Below are 20,534 nucleotides of genomic sequence, written 5' to 3' on the forward strand. Positions count from 1 at the left end.
ATACCGACCAGGGAAAGAAGAGATCTTGAAGAGTTCCTGCATGCTCCATCGCCTCCTCCAGCTCCTTCTGTGACATTCTGAGGCCCTTGTTTAACACCTGGGCCTCTGTGACCTCCGACTCTTGGGTCCTTGACATCGTCTGTAGGGGATATGCCCTCGAGTTCGAAGAGCTCCCTCCAACTGGACCTGTCGTTTCCACCACCCCCTCAGACGCATGCACAAGCCCCATTCACTTGTAAGCCAAGGGCGCACTGTATATACATGTTGAAAACAACTCTGCACTTTTGGGTCAGGCGAGCTGAGGCTTCAGTTTCCTAAATCCAAACGCATAAAACCCTCAGGTTCCCCAGCAGTAATTCTGTCTCTTGAATTAGCAATGATTTAATATTTTTAGACTCAAAAGAAATTAAAACGTGACAGATGTGACAGGACAAATATTTATTACCTAACAAAGCTATTTATGAGTAAGAACAGATGTGAAAAGAAGAGGGCAAAAACCCCAAAATCAAGATGGGCCTGCCTTCATTCCTGAGAGAATGGTCATACAGCAATGCTATAATTTTGTTTAAAAATACAGCTGCATGTAAAAGCTGACATTAGTGTTTGGCACACAGGAAGAACATGACTACAGAAGGGGGTCTGCCGTCATTGTATGGAATATGGAAGCTAAACCAGAACACAGAACAGAAAATGGAAGTATGAAGTACCAGAAAACCTTTTTGTTTGATGACCATTTTGTTTAATGCCTTATTGACAAATGATTCGGAAATAAAGGGTATATTTTCTTCTACAACAGTTTCCCCCCAGAATAGGTAGGAAGACTGTTTTGAGAAGATTCAACTTCAATAAGGGAGTATGAGTGTACAATTCAGATCTCCTACTTTTATTACTCACACAACTTATCCTCATATATTTTATCTGCTTTGGCATCAACATCTCTAGATATTTAAAACCATCCTTTACACCAAATAAAACAGCTTAACTTTAACATTCTTCAAGTATAGAAGGAGTAGTGTCCTTTCTTTTTTGGTTAAAGAAGTTTAGGGCCGGGAGAGGAAAAAACTTGAGATATACAGCTTATATTTTGAGGGGGGATCTAAAATGAGAATAATTTAATAAAAAAAAACAATTTAGCAAAACAGACTGGTATGGAAAAAGAAACAGATTTAATTGCAACCTCTACTTTTTACAATGTAATTCAAAGACAAACATAGCTCAGTTTCCCTATAATGCAGAATGCACATTAAAACCTTCAATATAGTTAACCATACAAAGTCAATAGTTCACTTACTCTCACTGAAGTTTTATAGTATCAGGCAGGCACATGTGCACACACATTATCAGAGGTACTTGAATCAACAGCATTAAGGAAAGTTACAAGCAGTATCCTATTTAGGTTATTCACTTAACTTCCATCATATGAAGTCAAGTTTACAGTGCAGCAGAAATGGAATTATTTGTTGAGAATAACTGTTTCAGAGGCATGTACTAGTACAAGGAGGCATGTTAAGATTTTCTTGCAGCCTCAAACACCACACAATTTCACAAAAATGCTATATGACACCATTCATATTCTGAGTGAGGTAAAGTATGCTAACATTGCCAAATATATCCTGGTACCTCTGAAATGAAATTCCTCATCTACAAGCTCTGAGATTTCAGCCAGATCTATATTGCCCAATGTAGGCCTCAATTACATGTGGGCACAATGACATAATTGCTGTTGCTAAAAACCCTCTGATGTGATGACCCTGTTAACCTTCAAACCCATTTTAAAATACACAATAAGAGGCAGAACTGTGTTAATCCACTGAAGAACGTCCAGCCTAGTCCTCCAAAACTGTGCCACCAGCCTCTTTCAACTACAGTGGGGCTTGTGCCACAACCCACTGAAGATGCTGTTTCTCTCTCCAGTCTCCAATTTTTGGATTCCCTTTATATCATGGGGGCAATCTTGCAATGAGATGAGTCCAGTTTGACATGTCTTATATGCAATTAAGGCAGGTCTAATGTGTACTCCAAAAGGAAATAATGACTATTAGGAAATAAAAACTTTCATGTTCATTCCCAGTGAAATGAGTAATCTTGAGAATGAAGCAGGTTAAATAAAGCTTGCTTGGCCACATAAAAGCCATGGCATATATATTTCTGGAAAAAAATGGACACCAGTTTATGTTTTCAATAGGAAAGGACCATACCCCAACTTCAAAAAGTTAAAATCTCATCAAGTTTGACCTAATAACAGTGCTAGCGCTTGTAGATATCTGCATTCACATACATCCAGCATAACAAAGCCTTCCATAGTTGTTTTTTTAAAAAATATTTACTTCTACAGCATTCAAAATAGTTCAAACTCCATTAAATAGTTCTCATGGAACCTTAGCTCTAATGCAAACCTGAAAATTCTATTTAACAAGCATACATTTAGATTTGGAGAAATATGGGTTGTGTTCAATTACTGAAACATAAAAGCTGGTATTTTTTGGATGGATGAAAGGTAGGAACTAGCTATACATGACTGTTAAGATTCAAAATTCCTAGTACGTGGAATCCCTTTGCTACAAGATTATTTTGGCACACTCTGCTGTAGCGTAACATTAATGTTTAATGCGAGGTATAATCTGTAAGCAATTACTATAAATATGCACAGGTATAAGCCACAGAGTACTTTACTGTAGGCAAGAGGAAATGCACAATGTTTTTATCCATTAGTGAACAATGTAGATATGGAAAATATGGAGGGGAATCTTTGCCTTGAAGTGACTGAATATATGACTTGTTGTGATGCACACAAGCCTCCGGTGATACATAAAGGCAAATCCAGAAAGAAACAGATAGCTCCAGAATACATTATGACAGCATAATAAAAATTATCCTTTTGGTATTAATACTGTAATAATGAATATTTGGATACACACATACTACAATAGTTTAGAACATTATAAGTGCACACCCAAAAGCAAAACTCGGGAATAATGGGGCTTTTTATAAAATAGAACAAGATTTAGAATTAAATGGATTTGTAAATTTGCAAATTTCATTAGTACAAGAAGCTTTAGGTTTAAATTGGACAAAGTTTGAAGATTGTGATCCAATGATTGTTTAGCAGCAATTTTACAGAACTGTCAATTCTTTTATTAACAGGCAGTATAAACAGATAATTCTAATTGTATTTAAAAACCATGAGTGCCACATTGAAGAATATACAGCTCTTGAATAACTTAAACCATATCCCATATTAAGAGGCAATGCACACAGCATACAAAAAGTATTCTAAACCAAAGCTCTAAGGATACATGATTGAAGTTTCTAAAATGATATATACAGTACATGTTAATTACGTGTTCATTTCAGTCCACGATACTCATCATGCTTCACTTTCACCAGAAACTGAATTCTGTACCTCCTCTTCTAAAATTGGTACGATCAGGTTGTCCTTGGACATCAAGTTGTATTTCATCACAAACTTGGTGAATCGGTGACACAAGAAGGTTTCATTCTAAGGGGGGGGAAGGGAATAGCACAGATGACATATGCAAAAAAGGAATAATTATTGCAAGTTTATCAGGATTGTTTTAAGTTACAATTTCCTATACAGAGCTCTTTGTTTCTGAAACAAATAAATTGTAGTACACTGTACTTTATATTGTGACCTACCATGATGCCCAACAAACCACTCTTAAATACTCTTTTTTGGTAGGTTGGTATGGACAAGCAACCCTAAGAACTTAAGTGGAGCAGTGCATGTCTTAAAAACAAACACCAAAATTTTATATACAGAATTACATACAGACAGTTGCATTGCGTACAGGAGAGATCTTTGTCAACTTATTATCTAAATGATTGCTTATGTGTAAATGTAGATGCTGACCCTCAACTAGTTTGCTGAATGGTTAAGTCACTTATTAAACTCCATTTATTCAAAAGGTCAACTCTAAAGTGGGGTTGGCAACTAGATTTAGGCTTTGTATATTAAAACATTGGGTGACTTATATACAAACTTATGATCAGCCTAAAGCACCTATACGTGGCTCCAAAATCAATGCATGCTTCAGCATATATTTTACACTCCAAGTAGCAATCCCACTATTTTATGGAAACAAAAACTGAGACTCAGCCATAAAAGCTCTTTACAAGTAGATTTTAGAAACAAAACATTTTCTTAAAAGTACTGCAATTCAAGATACCCACAGTGCAAGCCTATCTTAGAAGTAAGTCACGCTGAATTCAGTGGTCTTAGTTCCAGGTAAGAAGGCACAGGATTGCAGCTGCAATATCAGACTACTTACCTCATATTCATCAAATATTTGACGATGATGAAAATATGCATGTGAAAATATTCTATAAATCCTACGACAGACTGATCCTAGTTTGGCTACGGATGATTCCTTTATGCTAACTCTGAAAAAATAAAAGGCAAACATTACAATCAGGTCAGACTTATTATTGCTGTGCTAAATGTTTAAGCATGTACAATCGATAATACAGTCGCCCCTCCGTTTTCACAGGGGATCCATTCCAGACACTCCCCCCCAGCACGAAAACTAAAAAGCGCAAATATTTAAGCACCACTGGCTTGAATGGCTGTGCACTCTTGTGTGTGGCCCTGTGTATGCATCCCGGGCACATGCACACCATTTTCTCTCTCGGCGCCTGCTGTTCGCGAAAAACCAAAGGACACAAACAGCAAGATCGCAAATGCCAAGGGACAAGTGTATAATTAATTATCATTATGTCAAGAATGGTTTTTATGTAATATGTTGAATTATGGTAACCATTTCATATGCCGTCTTACTGAGAGGTGTTTGTTATAGATATAAACTTAATTATTCAGAAATACATTTTGTTGACTATTAGTAATATTAATCTCTTCATAATCATGATCATCAACACTATTATTAGTATTATCAATATTATTGCTATGCTTATTTTAGTTACCGTATATACTTGACTATAAATTGACCTCATGTCTAAGTTTTGGGGCCAAAATTATGGATTTTGCCATGACCTATGGATAAGTCGAGGGTAAAACTTAGGTGCGTGTAACAAAGGATCTAAAGGATGAAGGAAAGGAAAACAATGCTAAAGAACTTAGAAAATTCTGGCAGACATTACTGCTCATATTAAAGACTGGATAGATGAGAAAATTGAGGGTATCAGTGCTTCTATGATAGATTATGTTCTTGCCTTTCACAAGGGGACAGTTCCTTTTTTTAAATAAGAGTTAAAGTATAGTACTTACATTGACCCATGGATACATCGACCCAGGTTTTTTGGGTCAGTTTTTGACCAAAGTTTCTAGACTTACACATGGGTATATACAGTAGATAGCAAGTTATTGTTTATAAAAAAGTTATTTGAGACTTGCATTAATATCTGTTTTAGATAAAAAATAAAAATATGTGTGTAGGAACAGTTTCTGGTGATAATTTGTTCACCCAAATCTGAGCATTCCTTGAGTACCAAATAAAAATATTTAAAAATACAAGAAGATACCAGCAGAAATTTACCTGCTTGGGAAATATTTATTGCTATTCAGAAGACATGCAGCTCCATCCAATGTGTGTCTGGTGTAGTCAATGGCAGGACACTAAAAAAATAAGACGAAAAGATGATATTGGAATATCAACAATGGAATGTCCATGACAATAATTTTTCTTTCAGACTGACATTGAAGATTTTGTCATGTGAAATATGAACACCATATTTCAAATGGCACATCAGTTTCAAGTTCTAGAACAAAACCTGTTTCACAAATATGCATACCCTACTCACACCCATTCCTAAACATAGATACTTGGAAGCAAGCCCTGTTGCTTTCCCCAGAAATCATATATATCTCAATAGGAAGTAAATTTCCTCTCATGTAAAAAGAAGTCAAACTTGGATTAGCAATATTCACTATGAGTGTTCTAACTAATTTTCAGCAAGATGAGCACAATTAGTGCTGCTTCTTATACACACTTTTGTTCTAGATCTGCAGAACCAGTGACTGACATGCTAGGACTGAAAATAAAGAGCTTGACAGTCCAATTAATTTTCAGAAATTCTCATTCATTGTTGCTAATAAGTCTAATAAGTCATCTTAAACAAATTTACTTTTCATACTGTTTCAGATTGCTTTGTATTGGCTCTCTTGCCTTTGGTTAGTCTTGACCCCATCACATATATCTATGCCAGCATGTCTATTTCTATGGAGAAGAGGTAGGGTGATTTTCAGGAAAATCTGCGTAAGGAATAGTCTTACTTAGTGTCAAGAATACAACATAACTAGAACAAGAAAGTTAATCATCAGCACAAGAAAACCGAGACCATGAGCCAGGCAAGCCAAAATCTATCTTTATGGCTGGTTCTTCATTATTCCAGGCCAAAAAAAACAAAAACAAAAACAACAGGTTTCATGTCTCAAATAATGTCAAGAGCATTCTTCCCAAGCAATGTGGATCTCCAAGGTGAGAGGAAAGGCTGGAACAAATAATATTAAACCAAGAATGTCAAATGGCTGGTGTGCTACTTTTTACACAATCCTGCCATGACATGAGGGTAAGAAATCTGTAAGTACTCAGTTTAAAGGTGCGCAGTAACCCACAGCAGCCGACAGATGCAATCATGAACTGAGCCTTATGCACATTCTCTAATACGCATGGGAGCTTGCCACCAAACAGAGCATCTCAAAGACAAGGAACAGAAACTGATACAAGTGGCTTATTTCTGTGCTATATAAACAGATGTGTGAAGATAACAGTCTCAAAGCAATACAGAGGAATTAACTTAATATGCCTTTTCCCTACTTACTTCTTTGGGAGTTTTATGGGCTGCACAAAGAAAAATCCACTGTTCTGTTGCTGTCATTTGTGTGCATGTATCTGGATGGCATTCAGTCTGTTGAAAAATTTGTACAATACGTAAGAGTAAGCTGAGGAGAAAATTACTCTTCAAATAACTTTCTTTCTATATACCTTAGCTACAAAAAACAAATTGCTGAAAAATAATATTAAGCATTTAACAAAGAATGCATTGTTTATGCTTAAAACAAAGGAGCTTACCTGAAGTTTAACTGCAAGACCATTAAGCTCAAGACAGAATTGCCTAAAAGTTTAGAAGAAAAAAATTGTTAGATAAAGACTAAAGCTGGTGGCAATAGCTAAAATTATTTAATGCAAGCAGAGTCAAACTCACCATAGTGGCTAATAATAATAAGAAAACTTCTAAATCTTTTAATAAAGTATGTCTCCATATTTTGGGGGAAGTCAAATGATTTATGGAACACATGTATTAGTGCTCGGAACCAATGTAAATAATATATAGCCTATGTACGGAGGTCACAGAAAACCATGATCCATATTTGGTGTTTCATGGAACAGGCATGACATTTTAGAAGCCTTTACCTGCCATACTTTCTCATGTCTATGAAGCATTTACTGTATATGGCAATGATGAATATTCTGAACATGGCAGTCACCTACACATGGACTATATAGGAAAGGCAACTTCAATATGTCAGGCCACAAATTTTCTGCTGAGCTGCTGAAATTTACTGACAAATCACCCCAACAAATCTAGATGGCAAACCAAAGAAATCCTTAAAACAAAAGGACTTTTTAAAAATTGGTTTTCCTGCTTTGCTACTGAAATCAGTAAACAGTAGGGAGGAGATTCCTGCAGCACACATGTGGTCTGTGGACATGTTATCCCCTTGTGACATAGGACAATAGCCTCTCAAATCTTATCAGCACTTACATGGATCAACACTCTTGAAGCCCCCTCAAAGAACCTCTTGAGCTCTGAAATCACCCCTAAGAAAAAAAGTTTAAATGGCCTTTCATTTGAACAGTCCTTAGTAAAAAAAAATAGTGAGGCATTACCAGAAATACTAATACTGAGATTGGAAGTACACTGATTCTAACATTTAGAATTGGGGTGAAGTGTATATATGGCCAAATACATATATCTGAGATAAAATATAGTAGTCTTTTTTGTCCAGCTATATAACAGAGCATATCATTTTAAAAAACTGAGCTTCTGCAAAGGGGCTTTGGTAATGGCAGAAAAATTCATTTTTACCATCAGATTCTGATTATTATTTTTGCGGTTTGGAATACCATAATTATAACACAGAATGACCAGCTCATCCAGCCCCCCCCCCCCAAAAAAAAAACCTCCAAGAGAAGGGATGGAAGGAAAAGAGTCATGACTGCAAGTGAAAGGAAATGGACAGAAAAACTTTCTCCTTCAGGTCATCAACACACTCAACCAAAAGTATAGGTTTAATTAAAACAAGGGGCATGTTTTATCTAGCATCCATTCCTCCTTACCAACACATATCCCAATTCCTGAGAAGTGCAGACTACTAGGGAGTGTTGGAGTGTAGCATGTGTGGTCTCCATGTTCTTAAGGAAAATGATTTCTTCTCTCAACATCCTTAGACTTTTACAAACAGATTAATAAACATCATTATTATTATTATTAGGGAGCCATCAGGCAGACCCAGCAACATCTTGGACTGCCTGAAGGAAGAGGCCCCTCCCTCCTCAACTGTCATCTCGGCCTCAGAGGGAGCCATCAAGCAGACCAGCAACATCAGGGACTGCCTGAAGGAAGAGGCCCCTCCCTCTTCAACTGTCATCTCGGCCTCAGAGGGAGCCATCAGGCAGACCCAGCAACATCTTGGACTGCCTGAAGGAAGAGGCCCCTCCCTCTTTAACTGTCATCTCGGCCTCAGAGGGAGCCATCAGGCAGACCCAGCAACATCTTGGACTGCCTGAAGGAAGAGGCCCCTCCCTCTTCAACTGTCATCTCGGCCTCAGAGGGAGCCATCAGGCAGACCCAGCAACATCTTGGACTGCCTGAAGGAAGAGGCCCCTCCCTCCTCAACTGTCATCTCGGCCTCAGAGGGAGCCATCAGGCAGACCAGCAACATCAGGGACTGCCTGAAGGAAGAGGCCCCTCCCTCTTCAACTGTCATCTCGGCCTCAGAGGGAGCCATCAGGCAGACCCAGCAACATCTTGGACTGCCTGAAGGAAGAGGCCCCTCCCTCTTTAACTGTCATCTCGGCCTCAGAGGGAGCCATCAGGCAGACCCAGCAACATCTTGGACTGCCTGAAGGAAGAGGCCCCTCCCTCTTCAACTGTCATCTCGGCCTCAGAGGGAGCCATCAGGCAGACCCAGCAACATCTTGGACTGCCTGAAGGAAGAGGCCCCTCCCTCCTCAACTGTCATCTCGGCCTCAGAGGGAGCCATCAGGCAGACCAGCAACATCTTGGACTGCCTGAAGGATGAGACTTCTCCCTCCTTTAACTGTATTTTTATTGTATTAACGATTTTACTGTACACCGCTATGATCATCGCGGAATAGCGGTCTATAAATAAAACATATTATTATTATTATTATTATTATTTCAGATAAATTACTTGCTTTTTTAAAAGCTTTAACATAGTTACCTTAAATGTTCATACTTCCAAACACCTTCATCCTGTCCTTCTGGAGGTTCAAGAATTTTGTCAATGTTTGAACAGTCTGCTCTTATGTTTTGCTGGATATACTAGAGAGAAAATATTTAAATATATGTGTTTTTCCTGGTAAGATCAACAAACCATCTTCATCACTATCATCACCACCAATGCTATGCTTAGCTAGCTGAGGCCTATAGCTAAATTTGTAACCAAAATTTCTCACCCATACCTTAGCCATTACAGTATAGTTCAGACTCATGCGTAGCCTCCTAAGCTCCAAAATAACAAACTCAACTGTTAATGCACGCACAGTACTTAATACTAGTTATACAACAAAAAGAATTTTGACTCTGTAATCCAAAAAGCATTACTCTGTAGTCTGTCAGGAAACAAATGGAATGAATATAACTGTAAGAAAAAAACCTAGACTACAGTATGCAGTGTGGGGCACCGATATTTTCCTGTTGTGATAATAATGGCACATCATACAACCTGCTCTTTGCCCACAAAAAGTAAAAAAATATATTTGAATCTATACTAATACAGATATATCCTAGGTACTTCTAATGGCAAAACCCATAATTATAGAACAAGAGAGTATATATCAACTAAAGTGTACCAGGTATGTGTTTAAAACACATTTTTAAATTTTGTATGTTTTTGTAATTTTATACTTTTTTAGATAGTTTAATTGTCTTTTACATTTTTATTATAGACATTTTCAATGGTTTTATTTGTGAGCCGCCTTGAGTCTCTTTCTGAAAGAAAGGCAGCATAGAAATGAAATGAATAAATACCTGTTGAACTGCCAGTGTGCTGTCCATTTCTTCAAATGATTCATCAGGCCAATTATAAAAATCCTAAGGTAAGAGAAACAAATACTTAAATCAACCAAACTGAAGGAAAATGAAGCTATCTTAAAATTTTAATTCCTGCAAATGTACTTCAGCTTCTTTGCACTAAAAGAGCCAGAGCAGCATCCTGTGCTGGACAATATCATATTCTATGTTGTCTGTTGGGTTTCAACCCTATTCAAATATCAGATATATCCAGCTGCAGGGATATAGTGGGTGCCTTTGTGAATGAAAAGCCTCTTGGACTGATATCCCAAATCCTGCCATTTCTGTCCAATTCTGTTAACTGTGTAGAACACAGTTAGCTGTATACTGGATCTAATGAGAGATGTTGTTGTCAATGGAGCACTATAAAACCCACGTTAGTAACAGCACACTGTAAATCAGATACTGATAGGATTACACACTCAGGCCAAGACATTGCATCAATGTGCCAGTATACTACCCTGAATACTCTGATTTTATTTGATTTTGGCAGCTAAGCAGGTTCAGGGCTGGTAATGCTTGGCTGGGAGATCCCCAGGTAATACTGTAGTAAGGATTATCATGTAGGGTTAGGAAAGAATCCTGCCTGAAACCCTGGGGCACTTCTGCCAAAGTTGGCAGTACTGGGCTAGATAGCTCAATGATCTGACCCAGTGTAAGTCAGCTTTCCATCTGTCTATTTATTTATATTGATATAGCAGTTTTACTACTCCACACATTTCCATGCAAAGGCAGCCTGGGGAGGACAGGACACACAGTCATCTACAGCATTCTATTTTTTTCACTAGGGGCATGAAAAGAAAATGTTAGTTATACTGATTTTGAGATACCTTTGCCAAAACATAATCCAAATCTCTACTGCTACAAAATTTCCACTACAATCCTATATATGCACTTACAGGTGCTTATGTACTATATATACACTTAACTGGGAGTAAGTACTACATACTGTTCTTGTTGTGTGCCTTCAAGTGGTTTCTGACTTATGGCAACTCTAAGCCAAACCTTCTGTGGGGTTTAATTGGCATGATTTGTTTAGAGAAGGTTTACCATTGCCTTCCTGAGGCTGAGAGAGTGTGACTTGCCCAAGGTCACTCAGTCAGTTTCATGGCCAAGCCGGGAACATCAGAGGAAATTACCTGACAGTATACAGTCCTAAAATGTAAAGATTTACAACGGAGCACTAAAGTTAGAATCATCCAAGCCATCACCCTGTACAGAGGTGAGAGCTGGACAGTGAAGAAAGTAGATAGGAAGAAAATGAACTCAATTGAGATGTGCTGAGGATATTGTGGATGGCCAAAAAGACAAACAAATGGGTGCTAGAACAGATCATGCCAGAAATCTCCCTGGAAACCAAGATGACCAAAATGAGGCTGTTGTACAGTACTTGAGACACATTGTGAGAAGGCATGACTCATTAGAAAAGACAATAATGCTAGGATAGGTAGAAGGTAGTAGAAAGCGAGGAAGACGATACACCAGATGTCTGGACTCAATCAGGGAAGTTATAGGCCTGAATCTGCAAGACGTAGCAGAGCAGTAGTGGATGGGGAGTTGTGGCTATCTCATCCACAGGGTTGCCATGGGTCAGGGTCAACTGAAAATAACAACAAATACATGCACAGGGCTAGACTAACACTGGGTGATTCAAAAAGAATGGTACAAAACCAAATAAGAACAGCTTTATTTTTGCACCATTCTTTTTAAATACTAAATTAAATAAATACTGCACCTCTATGTATGCAAACCTTAGAAATGTGTCCTCTTGAAATTGATAGGAATGTTTCCAAACAGAAGACTCTGGGGTTGCAACACAAAGTACATTTCTAGCATCTATTTTTGAGCACCATTCAACTTGCCTTTTGTGATGGGCACCATGACTCTGTATGAAATACTTCTGTTTAAATAAAGTGTTTAACAACAACAATGTCATTGGCCTACAACAGTCCTAAGCTGAAAGCCTGTGCTGATTTCTACAGTGTGTTTCAATCACGGAACATACTCAAACATGTTTGCAATCAAATTTGAAAAGATATATGCATGCGTATTAGGCTAATGCACATCCACCCACACCATTTTTATCTCAGCAGGTATATCTCCTAAAGCTATCTCATGAGGATGATGCATCATTCCTTTCAACTGGAAAAAAGGTCCTGTGCAGAAAAGAGCAAACACACAGATCAATAGAGAAGACGCTGAGAACAACTAGCTACAGTCTGCCTATCTTTATATGAAAAGGTGCCTATCTATAGCAATGAAATAATTTGAAATCACAAGAAGTGTCACGACTGCATGTTCAGGAAACAGCGTCTTATTATGTTAACATCTGCTTTGAAAGGCTACTTAGAGAATTTGGTGTGGCTCCTCTTAACTAAGAGAAGTCAGGTTTACTGTCAGTATCCATCTCTGCCCAATGAGATCACTTTTCCCGCATGCAATTAGATAAACAATCTCAAAGCCTGAACAATACAGGATAGGTCACTTTTGTTGGCCACTGCCCTGCAACTCCACCCTTCCCTGGGTGAATACACAACACTACTGCCACCTTCAATGTGTCCTTTCTCAGATATATCCACTGGATATATCACTACAATATTGTACTATGACTGGATCCCATGCCATTCAGCTGAACCTTGGCTCTAAACTATCACCAGACTCTGCCTTACAGCCAACATTTCAACCCTCTTTCTCAGACTGGGGATGATGGGAATTGCCACTCAACTGGTTTTGAGGGTGCCAGTCTGGAATAGGCCACTCTAGTCCTCCTTCACACTCACACTCCCCAAGACACCCCTAACCATATACATGTGTGTGTGTGTGTGTGTTTGCATAGCTTCACACTCATATCCTCCTCACTGACAGATGCCACAGTCCTCCCCAGTTAGCCAGAAGAACCTCTGGGTCGCCTGGCAGAGCAAAGGAGCCCACATACTCCCAAAACGCATCAAGGAAGAGAGGTCGCTGCCACCCACCCACCCTGCCCTGGCCGTCCTATCGAGGGTGACCGGACGTCCTCACTACAAAGGAGGACAAGGCACCGCAAAAATGCAGGACAAATGGAGGACATGGCCAAATAACAAGGCTAAAAACATTTAATATGGATGTAGATCCATGCTGAAAATGGAGGGAGTTTTGGAATTCCTCCCGGAAAGAAGGTTGGAATGTAGGGCAGGTGCTGGGAAAGGAGGACGTGTCTGGTCACCCTGCGGAAGCAGCACACACACACACACTCTCTCACGGGAAAACACATGCCCTGCCAGTTGCCAGTGGGTTTCTTAGGGAAAAGGTGAACAGCAAAAGATGTTATTCAGTGGGCTTCTTTGAACTGCTCCAAGTGGAGGGCATTTTGGAATCCCTCCTGGACAGAAGAAGGATGAAATGGAGGACAAGTCCTAGAAAAGGAGGGCATTTGTTCACCCTCTTATGAGTCAGGCTCAAAATGGAGGACGTTTCTGGATTCCTCCTGGGCAGAAGGATGGAATGGAGGACAGCTCTTGGAAAAAGAGGGGTGTGTGGTCCCCTCGCTCTTGGAGGACTCCTAGTCCCCCTGCTTCTTAGCCAGGCTCAAAATGGAGGGCATTTCTGGATTCCTCTTTGACAGAAGCCTGAAATGGAGGACAGGGAAAGGAATGGAGGACTCCTAGTCCCCCTGCTTCTTAATCCCTCACAAGTGGAGGACATTTCATCATTCCTCCTGGGCACAAGGCTTGCAATGGAGGAGAGGAGGCCCTCTGGTCCTCTGCTTCTTAGCCAGGCTCAAAATGGAGGACGTTTCTGGGTTCCTCCCGGGCAGGAGGCTGAAATGGAGAGCAGGCGCTGGGAAAGGAGGGCCAGGTCTGGCTCCCCACCAACACCCCCCTCGGAGCGGATGGGGGGAGAAGAGGGAGGGAAGCGGAGGAGGCGACTAGGCCGCGCTGCTTCCCTCCCTCCCTCCTTCCCAGCATCCTCGGCGCCCATCCCCGCCCAGGCCTCCCGCTCGGCCCGAGCCCCGGAGGGTGTCGGTGGTGGGAGCGTGGGGCGCCGGCGCCCGTGGGGCTCACCTGGGCCTTGGTGCCCGGCCTGTTCCGCCTCAGCACAGCCGTCCCCTCCGCCATGACCATAGTGACAGCGAGCGGCGCCAGGACCCGGATGCGGCGGCGGCGGCGGCAACAGCGACTGCCAGGCGAATGGGGGGGAGCGGGAGGAAGAGGAAGGGGCGCGCATGCGCGGGAGACGGCGTCGACGATGACGACGTCAACGTCGTGACGTAAATTCCTCCCCCCAAGGGACCGAAGGAGAAGCGGAGGACAGGAAGCGACGCGTCACAGTTGCGTCACAGTGACGTTCATCCTGAAGAGGAGGGAGGGGCGTCGGAGGATGGAACAGCGTCCAGAGCTCGAGGGGCGGGGGGAGGGAACTAAAACGGAACAGCCTGGGAGGAGGAAAACCATTGGCTGAGCCAAATTAGGAAGGAAAGAATGGAACGGCGGTGACGTTAACGGTGTAGGTGGGAGGAGCTTAGGGTGGCTCGAGTCGAGAGCGTCCACGCTAGCGGGGGGTGGTCGCGCATGCGCATTTGTGATCGAGGCTCGCGCTACAAGGACTGGCGCCTTTACTTTGAGGATTCCTATTAATGCAGTTTGACCGCGCTTTAACTGCCACGCGTCAGTGTTGTGGAATTATGGGATTTGTAGTTTGTTGTGGCGCCAGATTAGCGCTCTCTCTCTGACAGAGAAGGATAAATGCCTCACAAAAACTACACATCTCAGAATTCCCTAGCACTGGGCCAGGGCAGTTAAAGCGATCTCAAACTGGATTATTTCTCCAGTGTGTTTTGGACCAAATGTATTTCAGCCTAAACATGTCAAGAATTAAAATGGAAAAGAAATAAATAGTAGTAGTAGTAGTAAGGTCACAAAGAGAGGAAATAAAGAAGGCCAAGAACATAATAAGGAAATAGAGATTTAAAAAGTGGTAACAACGAGGAAGTCAAGCATAAGGGCTTTATGCTTTCTTACTCTACAAAGGGCTTGGAAGTGATACTTTGCACTCATTTTTGTGCCTTTTTTGACTGGCCTAGCAAATTATGCCCCTATGATTTTAATGTTATGCTGCTGTCTTAAGGAGAAGTTGCCATTTCATTAGGTTTTTAAGAAGGGACAGCGGACGACAAAAAAGATGGCAGTTGAGATGAAGAAGCAAGCCAAAAAATGAAAAATTCAAAGGAAAGTTGCTTTGGGAGAAAAAGGAATAAATGAAGAAGTCCTTCTTTAGTGTCACTTTTCTTGTATACATTTGTATAACATTCATACCACACTTTGTGTTTCAAGTTACACAAAATAAGTGACAAACATTAAGCACACGTGACCAAAAAACAAACAAGCCCAAATACAGGGAGCAATACCCTATAAATATCCCACCACCAATTTCAAATTGACTTCCCACTCTCCTCTGACTACAGCAAACTAAAAGACGTAGCCGTGTTTGTCTGGGAAATCAGTATGCAAAGGCACTGCAGGATCACATTGCATACAGTAAATGAGCTTGTACATATATAGAGAGACTGGGAAAGGCGCTGTTGTAACCAAACTGGTTCCAGTTTTCAGTAGGTGAACATAACAAGGCAATAATGGCAGCCCTGTTCTGAAGACCTAGAGCTGTTTGAGGGAGGCCAGTCTTCACTTGAGGCAACTACTGGGGCCTACAGAGCAACATGGGCTGCGTCCATACTGCAGAAATAATCCATTTTGAGACTGCTTTAACTGCTGTGGCTCAATGTTGTGGAATTCTAGGAAATGTAATTTTGTGAGACGTTTAGCCTCCTCTGTCAGAGAGCTCTGGTGCCAGAATAAACCACAATTCCCAGGATTTCCTAGCACTGACCCAAGGCAGTTAAAGTGGTGTCAAACTGGGTTATTTCTGCAGTGGGGATGCAGCCTGCAGCCAGCCTGCTATAGAAAGATCCCTCCCCTCCCTTCATGTTAGCTCCAAAAAAGCCATCAAAACATACAACAAATCCCAAACACCTAAAATGAATACATTATCTCTGCCCCCTTTATATTTTTCTACCTACTCAAAGAATCCCCTTATTATTTTATTAACTTTCTTTGACCTGTTCTTGACCTATAGCAATTAACTAGGGTCCCACCTGCCATCCTAACCAGACATGTCTCCATTGAAATTTATGGGGGTCCTTCTAGCTTTTAGTATATTTACCCAGAGCCAAGGATGCTACATATCATCTGGAGAATGTTTTTTTCCTATCAAAAGATAAATCCAATCTGCCTATTCCGTGTCTTAATGAGCAATTTTCTATGTGTGGAAAATGTGTCCAGTTCTCTACCCCTTGGGTTCATATAGAGTTCAAAAACTCTCTATTTTCTACCTCTAATAACTAACTAACTAACTAACCAACCATATACATATATATATATATATATATCTCCATACATACATGTGTGGCCAATTTCACATAGATATATATTTATGTTACTAACTCCCTTTGTCACAGAGCAGGGTGACCAGATGTCCTAATAACTGCAAAGGAGGACAAGGTGCCACAAAATGAAGGAAATTCTAGAAAAATGTAGAGCCTGATCAAATAAAAGCTCAAAACACTCATATAAATAGAGAGACCCCTGAATGTGAGGGGTGCATACTTTGAGGGTGGGGAAAGAATCCACCATTTATTTTGCAGCAGAGCCAGCGTGGGAGAGTGGTTTGAGCACTGGACTGCAAATTTAGGCCAGTGTTTGACTCTCCACTGGGCCATGACTGGGTCGCCCTTGGACAGGTCACACTCTCGCAGCCTCAAAGGAAGGCAAAGGCAAACCCTCTCCAAATTCTTGCCAAGAAAGCCCCATAATAGGGCCATCTAAGGGTCGCCATAAGTAGGAAACAACTTGAAGGCACACAACAGAATTACCATCTCTAAATGTGCCATTTCCTTAAGATAACTTGGTGGAGTGGCAAGGACATTTATTTTTATCTTGAAAGAGAGAGCTTCCTGATTATGACAGTACATAACATGTGGTATTTAAAAGCTGGGTTTAGGATGCATTTAAACCATATGTCCTTGTACATCCTGGACAATTTGTCTGTGCTTCAACGTTTCACACAGATAAGGAACTGAGATTTAAAAACCTAACTTTAGTGGAGGCCCCTTCAGCTTCATTTTAGAAGGAAACGGTGACCTTAAAATATTGCTTAGATTCGAACTTTTCCTTGCATATGTGGTGGGTGCAAAGATGCTGTATATGTATATGTAGTTTGTGCCTGACTATCCCACAGCTATTTGAGAAATGCTTTGCCCTTTCTGACATTCACTGGGAGCTGGGACCTTGAAGCAAATCAGAGCACTGAGCTTTGCCCCCTATGCAGCAATGCTCTGCTGGGTCCTTTTATCTCCATCTGTTTTCTTCTCCCCCACTTCTCAGACCAGGCTCAGCAAAACAAGCAGAATTAATTATCCTTGAGAAACCTCTGTAAAAGAAAGAAGACTGTCACTTGTAGGAGACACAGCCTAGAGCTAACAGCCTTGTAGATATCCCTCATCAGTACTTGGCAAGGTTGCTCATTACTTGGCTTTCTTTCCTCCATTGGAATTAAACCACCTTCCCAAAAGATAAAAGTGAGATTCTAAAAGACATTTGTTTTTGTTTTGTTTTGTTACATTTGTTTTGCTCTCATTTCAAGCATACTTGCATTTTGCAAATGCAATGAATGAAGCATAGCAACAACAAAGAAATACATGACCAGATTCTTAAGTAACTGAATATATATATATATATACACACACACAGACACACATACATACATACACACATACAAACATGTACACATGATACACACCATGACCATGAAAGTATTATAATATCTATTATTTCCCATTAAATATTTGTTAAAATAGTAAGTGCCACTGAAAGACATTAAAGTGTTTTGATCTGTTTTCCCGTATGAATGATCAAATCTGCAAAAATAATCATCTGATATGCTGAACAGTTATATTTAAAATCTACACATGCTCTTTGCTTGGAACAAGACAGTTAAGAGTGTGATTGCTACATTAGTTGTGGTGTGTGTGTTGCATCTCATTGCAGATCAAACCTCTATACAATTTTGACTGATTGGGCTTAGCCTGATTTTAAAAAGCCTGAATCAGACTTTCTTCACTGTTATGCATTACTTGAATGGGAAAATGTTTTGTCTCTTTCCCTGGTGTTTATCCTTTTTAAAATTATTGTTTAATGTTAACTATAATATTTAACATTGCATATGGTTATGCGTTCCCATCATATTGAAGCACTTTAGTTGTATGAATTTGCTTTGTTCTTTAATAACAAGTACTAAAAAAAAATAAAGAAAGAAAAATCTGATTTCAAGCCAGGTACAAAAACTGATTCATCTCCATCTGAGGCAGACAAGTGTCAAGAAGAGCAGAACTTGTTAAAGGACAGATTTGTTTGATCACTTCAGATTGCAGTACCATCTACAATGTCAAGAAGAAAATGAAATAAACATATTTCTAATTTTATTTTGCTATTATATTTGCCCCTTGATGTAGGATAATTTAAACTATGGACACCAAACTTTCAATGCCACCTATGCCAAAACAAAACAAAAACGTCAGAAGCTTGTAGCTAAATTCATTTAAACTCAGCAATGGCATAAGCTAAAATAATAATATAAACACCCCTAAGATGGCATTGGCAGAGGAATAATATCCACGGTGATTAAAACAAAACCCTAGATTTTTTTTCTTTTAGCGGTACTAATCAAACAGACTATTTGTAGTGCATCTTTTTTTGAAAAGTGTTATGTATGGGCAGGTGCAACAAGGGATATACCAACATGGCTAATTGCCTGGTCTCTGTGGTGAGGTTATTATTATTATATTAACCCTAGACCCCATCATACTGAAGAACTATTGGGCAGTCTCCAATTTTTGTTTTTTTGTTCTAGAGTGTATGGTGGCCTCCAAGCTTCAGGTGTTCTTGGATGGGATGGATTATCTAGATCCATTTCAGTCTGGATTCAGGCTTGGCTATTGGATAGGGACAGCACAGGAGCCTGTGAAAGTAGAAAAAGCACAAATAATAAAAAAAAAACAATTTATTTTACCTGAAAGAACACTTCTCTAGGAATCTCTAGGTTCTCCAGCGCAACTCTGTGGTCAATATCTGTCAGACATTGACATAGAATTGCAAAGGAAGATGTAGAAATGACTACAGAGGTGTTCCCTCTAGGAATGTCTAGGTCCTCTAGCATGTTGTCTGGCAGATGTTGACCACAGAGTCATGCTGGAAAACCTAGAGATTGCTAGAGATAGCATATTAATCAAATCTGTGAATAATCAAATCTGCAAAAGTCAAAACTGCAAATGTGGAGGACCGGCTGTACGAGGGAGCTTGACAAGGGGAATGTGTCCCTGTTGGTTCTGCTGGACCTCTCAGCAACTTTCAGTACCATTGACCATGGTATCCTGAGCTTCCTCTCTGCGATGAGGTTCAGGGGTGCTATTTCACAATAGCTCCAGTCCTTCTTGGGAGGGGCAGACCCAGAAAGTGTTACTGGAGTATACTTGCTCAACACCTTGACTAGTAGCCTGTGGTGTCTCTCAAGGCTCAGTTCTCTTCCAAGGAAGCTGTACTAAACCAGTGTCAGTAATGGACTGGATATGGGTGGACAAATTGTAACTTAATCCAGACAAGACAGAGGTGCTTCTGGTCAGTTGGAAGGCAGATCAGGGAAGAGGAATTCAGCTTGTGCTGGATGGGGTTACACTCTCCTTGAAATCTTAGGTTTGGATCTGAGCCTGGATGCCTAGATTTCAGTAGTGTGCATTTGGACACTTAAAACTGGTGTATCAGTTGCACACATTCACTGAGAAGTCAGATCGGACTGTGGTGACATGTGTCTTGGTTACATCCCATTTGGACTACTGCAATATACTCTACCTGTGGCTTCCATTGGAAACTATTTGGAAAATTCAGTGGGACCAAAATACTGTGACCAGTTTGTTGACAGGAGCTGGTTTCAGGGATCATGTGAGACACACATACACTCCCACACATTAAAATATGTTTACTGGATACTGGTTTGTTTCCAGGCAAAATTAAAAGGAGCTTTCATGACGGACAAAGCCCAACATGGCTTGGGACCAGACTATCTGAAGGACTGTATATATACAAACCAGTGCATGTTTTTTCAGCAGAAGGCTTTCTCTTTGCTCCAAAACCTTCACAGGCATATTTGGTGAG

At 40.3% G+C, this 20,534-nt stretch overlaps 1 protein-coding gene across 1 annotated transcript; it reads right to left on the reverse strand.

Annotated features, from left to right (window-relative positions):
- Window positions 1–1,144: 1,144 nt before the first annotated feature.
- MOB4 (MOB family member 4, phocein) lies at window positions 1,145–14,525 on the reverse strand. Its single transcript, XM_089519502.1, has 8 exons — window positions 14,337–14,525; window positions 10,252–10,314; window positions 9,443–9,543; window positions 7,047–7,089; window positions 6,796–6,882; window positions 5,511–5,590; window positions 4,290–4,401; window positions 1,145–3,499 (listed from the first exon to the last, which is right to left on the reverse strand). Exons 1-8 carry the CDS (start codon window positions 14,394–14,396, stop codon window positions 3,368–3,370), a joined length of 678 nt encoding a protein of 225 aa, XP_089375628.1. The 5' UTR covers window positions 14,397–14,525; the 3' UTR covers window positions 1,145–3,367.
- Window positions 14,526–20,534: the final 6,009 nt, after the last annotated feature.

The sequence above is a fragment of the Sceloporus occidentalis genome, unplaced genomic scaffold, assembly GCF_023333645.1.
Source record: "Sceloporus occidentalis isolate IW3139 unplaced genomic scaffold, rSceOcc1.0.p SCAF_4, whole genome shotgun sequence".
Taxonomy (NCBI): domain Eukaryota; kingdom Metazoa; phylum Chordata; class Lepidosauria; order Squamata; family Phrynosomatidae; genus Sceloporus; species Sceloporus occidentalis.